This window comes from Alligator sinensis, unplaced genomic scaffold (assembly GCF_000455745.1).
Source record: "Alligator sinensis unplaced genomic scaffold, ASM45574v1 scaffold82_1, whole genome shotgun sequence".
NCBI classification, from domain to species: domain Eukaryota; kingdom Metazoa; phylum Chordata; order Crocodylia; family Alligatoridae; genus Alligator; species Alligator sinensis.
In genome coordinates this window covers 1,636,450-1,648,716 of record NW_005841860.1, presented here as the reverse complement: position 1 = coordinate 1,648,716, position 12,267 = coordinate 1,636,450, and the positions used below count along the sequence as shown (strand labels likewise).

The 12,267-nt window shown below is 39.5% G+C and overlaps 1 protein-coding gene across 1 annotated transcript in view; it reads left to right on the top strand.

The window, feature by feature from the left end:
* Positions 1 to 3,471: 3,471 nt before the first annotated feature.
* The window catches only part of DAP (death associated protein), an 89,423-nt gene continuing 80,627 nt past the window's right edge, over positions 3,472 to 12,267 (top strand). Inside the window, exons 1-2 of the mRNA XM_025215607.1 lie at positions 3,472 to 3,499; positions 4,870 to 4,966. Of these exons, the coding sequence (XP_025071392.1) occupies positions 3,487 to 3,499; positions 4,870 to 4,966 (110 nt within the window). The 5' untranslated portion in view covers positions 3,472 to 3,486. The remainder of the gene's footprint in view (positions 3,500 to 4,869; positions 4,967 to 12,267) is intronic.

Below are 12,267 nucleotides of genomic sequence, written 5' to 3'. Positions count from 1 at the left end.
TTCTACAGACGTTTTGTGAATGTTCTCTGGTAGTCCTACCCCTTGGTACTAATTGGTGGACAGGCCCAGGGAGCGGGGGAGAGGGATATGGGGATGGTGGCCATTTTTTTTGCAGCCCTTCATGCTGCCCTGCCAGTCAGTGCCTTCCCCTCCCAGGGGGGCTGCAAGGCTGGGCCACAGCAGAAGCCACGACCACTGGTTCCCACTGAAGAGGCAGCATTTTATTTTTATTAAGGTTATTTTTTTGTTCATTTTTCAGACAATTCCCGATTTCACAGTTTCTGCAAAACCACAATATATGTAGATACCTACTTATAGTCATGTACAATGCTTTTGACAACAAGGTGTTGTTCTTACCGAAGGCAGGGTTTCAACCATAAAAGATAGTATCAGACTAGGCCTCTCACGTGCCTCTGGTGTACTTTGCTGCACCAGTCACGTGCATTTAGCTTCCTCTGTTTACATAGACCCTTGATTCTCAAACAAGGTGCTATGGTATTTTGGGGTTCCTTGAGATCCATCCAAGGGTGCTGTTAGGTGTCACACAGCATTAGCATTGTTAGGTGTGCAATTTACAAGGTAAATTCAGAGATTTCAAATAAGAATCCATAGTGTTAAAAAAATTCTGACCTGTTAATGGTCTTTCTGAGTTCTTTGCAAGAGAAGTGCTTTATTTTTCTTCTGTAGTAAAAAAAAAGAGTGAAACTTTTTCTGGCATTTTCAGAGGAGTGTTTTGAGCCTAATAAGGTTGAGAAACAGTGGTGGTAGCCCCCTAACAACAAAAGAAGTCAAGGATACATGTTATAAGAGAGGGAGCAATTCAGTAACACCTGAAGGATAGTGTAGTGAAACTACTATACTATAGTAACTACAGCTAGTATAGAATCTGCTATGGTCTAGTAGTAGTGAAACTTTTTTTTAATGCAACATTTTTCAATGTCCCATCCTTTTAAATATCCATCTGTCAGTATAATCATAGACGTGTTCTGTGCTAAATCAGTTGGTTCATCTAACGGCCACTGTAATTATGTTTATTGATACTCTTTTCTCCAAATAGATCAACAGGGTGAGTGAAGGGTTGTGGTTGCATAGTTGGTGTATTTATGAAGATTTACAACAAAACTTAATGAAAATAACTATGCAGGTTTATTTTTTGTCATTTAAAAAATTCTCATTAACATTTAGGGAAATAGTATGGAAACCAAGGCTGTGGCTACATTGATGGTTAGGGTTGATTTTAAGTTTGTCCTCAAGTTCATATTTGCAGAACTTTGGCACTGTAAACCCAATAGGTTTACTGAGTAGCTTCCATTAGCTGGGGAGGACTTTGAAACTGGGTCTTTTTCATTTTCCAAATAAGTTTGGTAAGCACTAAGCCAGTGATCCTTGACCAGGGTAACACAGCACCCTGGGGTGCCTTGAGATCCTTTTAAAGGTGCTGTACAATACTAGGTGTGCAGACACCTACACATGCCTCAGAAGAAAAATCCAGAGTTTTCACATGGAAATCCATAGTGTTACAATATTCTGACCTGCTGTTATCTTTCTTAGTTTTTTGCAATAGAAAAATTGCTGTTATTTTTTTGTAGTTAAAAATGAGTGAAAACAGAGCTGGCATTTTTCAAGAGTAGAGAACCACCACTGATCTAGACTATTCATATTCCCCAGCTCTGAATAACACAAGAACAAACTGGCAAATAACTTGTTATTGTGCGTAATGTAAGTGGAGAAGACTCCTAAGACAGCCAGATTTAGTGCTGAAAGTGGGTGGGTGGGGGGACAGATGGATGGATGGATTTTTGGCTTCCTGTTTTGTGGTAAATACATTTATTGGCTAAAGACACAAGCAGGGTAATGGTGCTTTTAAATAGAAATAGCTTTTAAAGCAATTTCTAATGCTTTTGCCAGAGGTAAGTTGTTACATTTGTGAATTGAAGACAATCCTTGAAGATTAATGTCTGTTCACCTGAGTAAAGGCAACTCAGTGCAACTGAGCTTGTGGACTGGAACAGGTGATGATTAAAATGAAATTTCTGCTTTTGGTCTGTTCCCCTTGTTCTTGCCAGTGGAAATATTTATGTTTGTTGTTAGTCCAGAAATGATGCAAGGTAGTATGATCATGATATGGTTTGCTTTATTTCAAATGCAAAATACGCCGTTATGCTGCCTGTTTTCTAGTGTGTCCGACAACAGTTTATCTACAATGGTGTTGTTTTTGTTGCTGCCTTTTTATAGTTGTTTTAATCTGTAAGAGCAAGCTTATGCTGGGAAGGTATTTATGATGTTAATTGTCTTAGTTGTTAAAGTTGCATGGAGATGATACTGTTGGATGGCATTTGGATAAGCCCTCTCATAAACAAACTGAGTCTGTAAATAGTTTGCATCATGAAATAGTAGCAGGAGATTGTGCTGATATCACCTCAAGAATTACATTTCTTTGTGTACATTAGTAAAATCCTTTTCTTAATGTCTGGGAGGTTGCAAAATAGGTCTCACTATCTATTGTAAGGCTTTGGGTTTTGTTTTGGTTTTTCTACATTTTATGCTTTAAAGATAATGCAAGTATTCTAAATTTATTTTATTATAAATTCTTTGCTATGGTAAATAGTTTGCCAAATGCTTTCTTTATGTTGCCACTTTCTGTCCTAAATTATTCTCCATTGTTAAATCTGAGCATTTTAAAGGTACTGATTCCTCACTATTTTAAGGAAAAGGTGATGGTAGTTTAAAACAATCTAACAAACAAGCCTCTCTAAGCAAACTAATGTTACCCTGTGTTAAGGCAAACTCACACAGCATTTTTGCATTTTATTCTCTAATATGCCCAAAACTTATCATATTTAATTGAACCCATGACAACCCTGAATTTAAGATGACCCCCCACCTAATAGTTAGATTCTATACATGGCAAATGTAGGCATCTGTTATAACTTTTCACGTACAGAATCTGATTGTTGGAGATTTGTCTTAAATTTGTCCCCACCACTGCAGCAGGGAAAGCAGTGTCAGGGGAGTAGGCAGTGAGGGGCATGCAGTAGGGCAGGAAGGGGGGGGGGGAGGGGCAGTGATATGCCTGTGCCCTTCCTCCCTCACCCCTAAACCCCTGCTCCCCAGCCCTGCCAGTGCCTCTCACTCCTGACCCGAAGAATCCCACCCCCCCAGCCCTGCCAGTGCCCCGCACTCCTGACCTGCAGTCCCCCACCCCCTAGCCCTGCCAGTGCCCTTCACTCCCAACCCGTAGCACTCTGACCCCAAACCGTGCTGCTCACACAGCTCCAGTGTTCATGCGCGCGCGCACACCCCCCCCCCCAGACCACATGACCCCTGACAGCCAATCGCCTTGCCTGCTGCTCCCAGCCCCAAGCAGCCAGCCGGGAAAAGCGGAGGCAAAGCAAAAACCTAGACATTTACTCGCATTTTAAAAACCTGCCTGGACACAAGGAGAGGGGGCCAAGAAGAAGGACATGTCTGAGAAAACCCGGACGCATGGTAACCCTAGGTAGGAAGGGGGCCAGGAACCAGGCTGTGGGTGAGGGGAGAGGCAGGGGATTCAGAGGGGCAGGCAACAGCTACTTGCTACCTTGTACTTGATTCCAACATGAATCCAACATTCCAACCCCTGCCCAGGTTAAATGGGGAAAAAGGGAATTAAGGAACTATGGTACACTGGGTAATAAATTCTAACTTGTGCAGCAAAGGAAAAGCTGTGCAGCTTCAGGACTTTGGGTTTATTTTCAGAATTTAGAAATCAAGGTTTCCTGATTTCTCTGTTTCTGCTCTGTCTACATAATAGCTACAAAAGAGATATTGATGCTTCTGCTCTTTTTGGAGGTACAGCGTGTGTGATAAGGTTTTTAAGGCCTATTCAAATTGCCACACCTCATTTGAGACTGCCAGCAAACTCTTCCACAGTAGAGATAATATCAGCTTGAAACAAACTAAAAAGTTAGATGTGCTTTTTTATGCATGCGTGGAGTTTTGTCTCTTATGGTTTCTAATGTTTATTGGAAAATAATTGAACCTATTTTCTTGAAGGACACAATCGCCTTAAAATCTTATTTCGCTGTATTCCAGTTGAGAAGATTTTGTTGTTGTTGCTACTATCACTACTAAAAGCTTTCAGTTTTACTTTTCATTTTGTTGTAGTGTCCCAAATCAGATACCAACTAAATCATGATTATAGATTGCTTTTTACTTTTATCTCAGGATGGACAATGAACACTACATATTGACCTTCATTTTTCTTGAACTTTCAGAGTGAATATTAATTTCTATTGTTACTAAATGTAAGCTATGAGAACATGTCAACTGTATTTGAGGTGTGGTAAATGCTTTGCACCCAGATAAATTGAGTGTCCTTTGGATTTTTTTTGTACTGTTATTTGAAGAAAATATCTTTATGTTCAAAAAACAATTACTTGGTGTATAGATTTAATTTGGAATAATAAAAATGCACTTTTCCAGCACTTTTTGTGTAGCATAGTAAAATTATACAATAACAAAAGAATTCATGTGAGAGATAATCCAACATCATCATTTCTTCCTTTTTTTGCCCCAGATTAATGGAGATGGGTTGAAATAAATGTTGCACCTCCTAAACAGTATTGGTACTATAATAAAGGACAAGCTGTGAGGGTGACCCAAGGCAATGCAAGAAGCCTGGCACAGCTACTGCTTAAAACTTTCACTTGTAAATATTTTTTGATCCAGTAATCACCATGCATAGACGTAATTCTTAAATTTAGTCTGCAAATACGCATTTGATCTTTTTATTTTTATTTATTTCATTTTTAAATTTGCCTCTTAAATTTCCTTGTTCTTTTTATCTTAATTATCTCTTTGACTTCCTTCTCCTTTTTTTCTTTCCAGTGAAAGCTGGTGGGATGAGGATTGTGCAGAAACACCCTCACACTTCCGATTCCAAAGAGGACAAAGATAAGGATGACCAGGATTGGGAAACCACCAGGTGAGCATTCTGAGGAGGTGCATGGGATCTTGCATGTAGTGGGCACATCTATACCTGCACCCGACTGCAAAGTTTTTACTGTACAGACATTTAGTACTTGCTTTAGCACAGCACTGTGCAGCAATTGTTGGTACTCCGCAGTCCTGGTGTGATACAGGTCATTTCCAACCCTACTGCGCAGTATCTTGTTGCTACTGAGCAGTAGCGGCGGCATCACAGTTTGAGCCTCTACGTCACTAGAAACGAGCTGCGTCGCCGTAGCGTGTCACTACAGCAACATAGCGTCTTATGTAGACATGTCCAGCATGTAGCTACTTGGTATCACTTTGAATGTTAACATAATTTTAGGATACAGTGGAGTTTAAACATATTTATGTGGGGGGCCTTAGGCCGTTTACAGTTGCTGTTATCTGATTCAAAATACAAATACAGGGCCAAGTTACATATGCTTCTTAGGAAAGATCAGCTGCTTGTACCTGGCTGATCTTCCTTTAACTTTTCTGCCAAACGAATGGGGCTTTCTTCTATTCCTTCCCTTGAGCGTAGCACTGAATTGAGTGCTGGGCTGCCTAAGTCTGTGCATTTGATTTGCTCCTGTTTGTGATCCATTTGACTTTCCCTGAGTGGGACTTGAGAATATGGAGCAAAGATGCAGTTAAAATAATTCTGAAAATGATTGCCAGGCTATTTAGGTGGGGAAATAACAGTTCTGGAGGAGGAAGGTGCCATGCAAAGTAATTCATGTCTCCTGTGCCATGAGTCCTGCACATTCTTTCCAAAATTTCTGGATGTCAGATGTGTGGAAATGGAAGATGCACGTTTCTGTGAAGGGAGTGAAACTGTGCTGGTTCAAAGCCACATCTTAATAGAGATTATACAAAGCCTACTGGTTTTGCGCTTTGTTCCCCCTCTCCCACCTTCCCCATGGGGCTGATATAGCTGGCTATATGCAGCTAATTGTGTGCTTAGAATTGTAAAAAACCTGATCTGGGCTTCTGAATTACTCTTCATTTTGAATCTCTGTTATAGAAATTTGTTATCCTGCATTCCCCCAGGCATTCATTAGATTGAAGAGTTAACCAAAAAAAACAGGTCCTGTGTGACCCATCTAATGTAAGGCTGGTCCCTGAATTGGGAGATTGCAAAAACTTAGTGTATATTACCATACTTATTCAACACCTTATCTCCATTTCTACCAAAATATTAGCAAAAGATTTTTCATTATTGCATATCAAAGTTATTTTTAAGAGTTGCTTTGAGTACAACAATTAAAGTTATTAAAGCCATATTATTTCAGTTTTTCAAATTATAGTCAATTCTTATGCTTGGAACATGTAAGTAGGTATACCAGCTGTTCTCCCTTACAACAAAGCCCAATTTCTCCAAAATTCTCTCTGTATTTAGCGTGTACTGCATTGTCCTTGGTATTTATTCAAGGCAGATATTTGTAGGGCTGCTTTCTCTCTGTGCTATTTTGCACATAGGCTACCTTCAAGTATTTATTTTTATGCCTCAAACAATGATAAGAACACTGAGGTATTTGTGTCTTCGTGAATAAAAACAATCCATGACTTTATTTATTTTCTTTCCACAAGAACTGTGGAATTTGAAATAAAGCATTTATGTCAGGGTAAATAATTGTAATTAGCATAGTTTCAAATTAGTGTGTCTGGATGGAAAGCTGGAAAAATGGGACAGCCTACTTCTTTCGTTCACCCAAATTAGTCATCGCTAAAGTCTTTCTGGAGTTAAGCAAGTTGGAGCAGCATTTATGTCAGGGTGGAATTTTGTTTGCATTCAAATGCTAGGAGCTTGGGCAACAAAAGGGAGGAACTTGAACTACGGGTTCAGGGCATGAAATTGGATGTGTTACAGGAGTAATAGAAATGTGAGGGAATAACAGCCATGATAGAAAGATGTTGAAAGATGCATGCTGCTTAGGATAGATAAAAATAAAGCTGGATTGCTTTATACGTAAGGTGTGTTAGACCTCAGAGAGGTAAGACAACATATAACATGGCTAAAATAGAAGCTGTTTGGGTCAAAATCACCTTGGAGAAGGCTGGTAAAAGAGGTTCAGACTCTTGCCATATCTTTGCAATGGATTCTCAGGGTTTAATTTAGACAGGGACAAAAGATCTCAGAAATGTTGAGAGAGAGAGACTGGGGACAAAATTGTTTTTCACTTTACACCTTCAAAAGGCAGTTACACAGCCGTATGTTTTCAATAAGGGTATAATGCTAGACATAGAGGCAAAGGTAAGATGAAATGGAAGTTACCACAACCCAGGTGGAAGCAAAATGCAAGGAGTGTAATGTGCTTAACTCAGAGGGACCAGTTACTCTCCCTTCCAGAAATTTGTAACAACTGTATATAGAATTGCAGTTACAGTAGCAAATACCATTAATAAATATACCTTTGTTTCATAAGACCCACTGCTTCCCCATCTGACCAGTGTTACTGTTAAGCTTGCAGCTGGAGCAAGCTGTTCACACTCTTCCTATATTCCTGTAGAAGGTGTTGTTCGTCCCTGTCAGGCTTTTGACTACACAGAGGTGTTGAGGTAATGTTAGATTTCAGATTATTGTATAGTACAACACATATTGACTTTAAATTAATCCTCCTGTTGAAAATCTGTCAAGAAGGGTTGAATTAAACAGGAATCAGTGAGAGCTACGTGGTATACACCCAAGAAGGTGCTGGTTGTCTGTCTTGAGGCGGAGAGGGATATGATCGTAGAGGCATGAAAAAAATGCCACATCTACAGGGTAAGGGAGGAAAAAGAGAGGATCAGCACACCCATTACTGGCTGCTTCTGGAGTACTTCTGCAGTTGCTGACTGCACAGAGCATATCAATTTGAGCAGCAGGTCACTTACTGCTGTAGAGGGATAACAAAGATTCATACGGTGTTATATATACAGTTATTACTGTTGCCTTTATATATAAAGTTAGTGCTGTCACCATCAGTGTTAAATTACACATTTGCTGCAACTGCTTTGTCCGCTGCCTCTTACAGCAGCTTTGTCCTACATGGTAGGCTGTAGTCTCCCTGTAAAACCTTTGGACTCCTGGTTTCCATATAGAGATTGTATGTATATGTTCAGTAGCAAGAGGAGAGGATGTTTTTCAGACCCTCCTCCCTTCCCGTCATTGCTGTGTTCATCAGTCTGATATTTTACCTGTTTATACCTAGAAACTGAGGGGATTGGTTTTGCCGCTACAAACCCCTTCACCTTTTCTCTATGGAGCTTATGTTATTCTTCAGGTATTAAGGGATTTGATTTAGTCTTGCATAAAGGTTTCACTCGCACAGACCCATGTTATTAAGTAAACTAAAATTAACAAGTATTTGCATAAGTACTAGAGTCATGTGAGCCCTGATGAGCAAATAAAATATGGAAACTGGTATGTTTTGTGCAAAAATAAGAATGTTGTGTATAAGTTAGAAAATCTTTGAATTTTAATTTCAAAATAGATGTGGATAGAACAGCTCATGAATAGGATAAGAGTCATCAAGTATTTCAAAATGTAATTTGATGTATAAATGACTCTGTTTTTTATAAAGTAGGCAAGCCATACTGTTAACTTTTCCTACTTACATTTCTAGTCTTGGTCATATGGCCTCAATAAAACAATCACGTTCTTTGCATGATGTAATTTCTCCTCTTCTTGCATTCAAAGTTAAACAGGCAAACAAGCCTCTCAGGGAACTTTGTCAGGTGACAGTGGCAGCTGATAAGGAGGTAAAGGACAAATAGTGATAATACAGGGAGGACTGTGAATAAAAGCAAGAGGTCGCTGACTGTTAGTATGAAGTCCCTTGTCCTTTCACAGCATCTGATGAAGTGAACTCCATGAGAGCTTGTGCTCTATATATAGCTTATCTATTTAGTCTGTAAAGTGCATATTGACCCGATGTTCCACTTTTGTTTTTATGGGTTCTTTTCTTCTTTGCCTCTCTCATCACTGTCTCTTTAAAGAAAGAAAATATTTTTCATTGTTTGAGAAATAGGTATGTTGGATGCTGTCAAATCAAATCTGAAGCACCAGTACTTCAGCCAGGAGATGTAGTATATCCAACATCAAGCATAGTTTGTTTTCTAATAATTAGCATATCCTCTTATTTGAGAATAAAGCCAAGATTTACAGGAAGTTGAATGCTACCTAATTGGTCTGGTGTTTTCCATCCCTTAAGATTCTGATCTTGTTTTATTAATAAATCTTTAAGCTTGCACATAAAAATAATTGCAATTGTATTTGAGTGTTATGTTAAGTGATTCTGTCTATAATTCTACAGAGTATAGGTTGAGTTGGTGTTAATGTAGGACTGAAGGTTTGATTTGCACCTGTATCCATTGCTGATGCCTAGTTTTGTGACATTTTCATGATGACTAAGATGTTAATTATAAGTTGGATTTGGAAATCCAGAGGGTCCAATCTATCATTTTACAAATCTTTTATTGTCACAGAAAATAGTTAATGCAGCTGGGCTACTCTGTTAATATCTTTGGACCTCATGAAGTGCACACTTGAATGAGACATGGAGTTTCATGCTAACTTAGTCTGTCAGTGTGTTAAATTTTAATACAATAAATACTCTGATTTGATATGATCTCAGCCTCCTTGGTTTTTTGCAGCATGGTTTCATAACTTGTTACTCTAGGACTCCAAGAAAGGGAAGATGCTATTAGATTTTAGTGCGTAGCAGTAACTCTGCTATACTTTATTTTTTAACAATCATTGAATAAAACCCTGAAGACTAATGCAACTATATTTTCTGATTTTTCTTCTCCTTGGAAGGACTATGTTGTTACAATGGTGTAACTACTCCTTTGTATCATTAATACCTTTGTATCATTAATATGATACAATAGTTTTTTGATGTGTGCACATAAACAGATTTGATGGAAAGGTCCCCTCCATTAGTAATTCAGATCAATAGGGCACAAAACATATCCTTTAAACCAGTGATTCTCAACCTTTTCAGACTTGAGGCATCCCTTGGTAGACCAAAGGCACTCCTTGGAAAATTCCAGCTCTTAATTTACATTCATTTTTTCAACTACAGGAAAATACAAGAGCAAGTTTTCTGCTGTAAATAACTAAGAAAGACCACAACAGGTCAACATGCTTTTAACACTATGGATGATTCATATTTGAAATCTTGGAGTATATCTTGTAAAAGTACATAAAAGGGCAGCTCACTTTGTAGCCCTGCTCTGTGCTTTGGAGGGATTTTTTTTTAGCCGTAAAGTTTTACACCTGGGATCCGGAGAGAAAAACTGTACTATATCGGGGGAGGACGGCTGTAAAAAAAACCGCTTGGATTTTATACCGCAAATAGTGCAAAGCATGTTTGCACATCTCCCAGTGCTAATGTTGTGTTGCACCCTTTATCTCTAGGCACCCCAGGATGACACGGTACCCTGGTTGAGAAATCACTGCGTTAAGCTACTCTTTGTGGTTTAACAACAAACTTATGTGGGGACTCTGAATATAATGTCACCTCTGACTTCTCCCTGTGCACTAGAGAGTATAAATGTATGCAGTATTCATTTTAATTCAGTTTAAGATCTCTGGATTGGCCTTAATTCTCTTGCAAAATAAAACTACTGCCAGGATAGTTTAAAATGTGGCACATCGTGATTCAAAAGCGTAACTGCACAGTGATGAAGCATATGGGTATCCATATGTCAGAAGAGCCTGGTTCTGCACTCATTCAACTCTAGGGTAAGAGAGAAATTGCTTCAAGCTACCAGCATCCTTCAGTTACCTGTCAACTTTATTTGCTAAGTCTGAATAGTGCAGTTACAGTACATCTGTTCTCTCCAACCAGAAATGGTGGGGAACCAGGTATGGTTTTCCACCTGAATGCAGGCTGCCACTATTTATAGCCATTCAAAAGTGCATTTCTTTTCCCTTTCCCCTCTTCCCCTTGTGATAGCTGATAGGAATTAAATGAAAGTGAAGCCTGCATGTTTTCATTTACCTCCACAGAGCATCAGGTAGTATTGCAATATATTTTGTTTTGGTCTTCTAAAAGTCCCTGCTTCATGGATTTTTTTTATTATAGTCGCAAACAGGGCCATTGTAGTTGACTTTGTGCATCAGTTTATGTTGCAAATACATTTGCACCACACAGATGTGGTATAAATCCTATGGCTAAATCATTTACTTATGTTATATATCCTGTATTGTAATCCCAGGCATTCAAAAATGTAAATTAGGCCTCCATAAATTATGAAATTGCCATAAAATTGTGAAATGTTAAATATTTATGCACAGACTTGTAAAAATTAAAAAAAATGTGTTTTTGAGCTTTTATGCTCTCCCTAGGTTTTCGTAGGCCAAGATGCAATGTGAAATATACAGGCCTCCTCATTAGCCCTTTTCCTCTTCAGCCCTCTGTTACCCATTTTTGTCTTTTTTCTTTATCTTTCTCTTAGCCCCATCCCTTCATTTCCCCTACTCAGGTTTCCTCCACTTGTCTTTTGTTAGCACTACAGTAATCTACCCCTGCATTTCTCCTTCCTTTCCTTTTATAAAAACCTTGTTCTGCCTCCCACGTTTTCCTGAGCACCAAGTTTTTTGCAGTTCCTTCATTTTGCCACAAGTCCCCAACATTTCCTTGAACCCCCTTTCAGACTGTCTTTGAAATCATACATTTCTGTGCACCTCTTTAGGTTGCCTTCTGCTTTTCACATTTGTCTGTAACAGGGTGGGCAATTATTTCGAGTGGAGGGCCGCTTACCGAGTTTTGGCAAGCCATTGAGGGCCGTATGGGTAGCCCTGCCTTTTGACAGGTGCCCTGCCCCCTGGTCACCATCTTGGGACCTGAAGTTCCACCCCCTAACCCCTGGCCTTTGCCACCGTTGCCCTCAGAAGTTCTCTTTTCAGTGAGGGGTTTTGCTATCTCTGAACCAGAAAAATATCAAATTATATTCTAAAAATCAAACACGTACTACAACATTCATTAATTTCATTTAAAAATATTTTTGTCCTGATTTACATGCGTTTTTATAGTGTACATAGAGGTGATAGTATAATAGCTTAAAATGAAGTCTTGTATATTGTGGGGGGGTGGGGTATAGGTTTGTGGGTATGTGGGGTGTGGGGATGGGTGTATGTGGGATTTGTGGGGAGGTGGATAGGTGTGGGTGGGTGTGGAGTGGGGGTGGGTATGGGTTTTGTTGGGGGCTGTGAGTGTGTGGGGGGAGGGTGGCTAGGGAAGGGTTTTCCCACAGCCTGCCCCTCCCCCCATGGCAGGGAGAGGCCCCCCCCGCCTTCCCTCCAGCCGG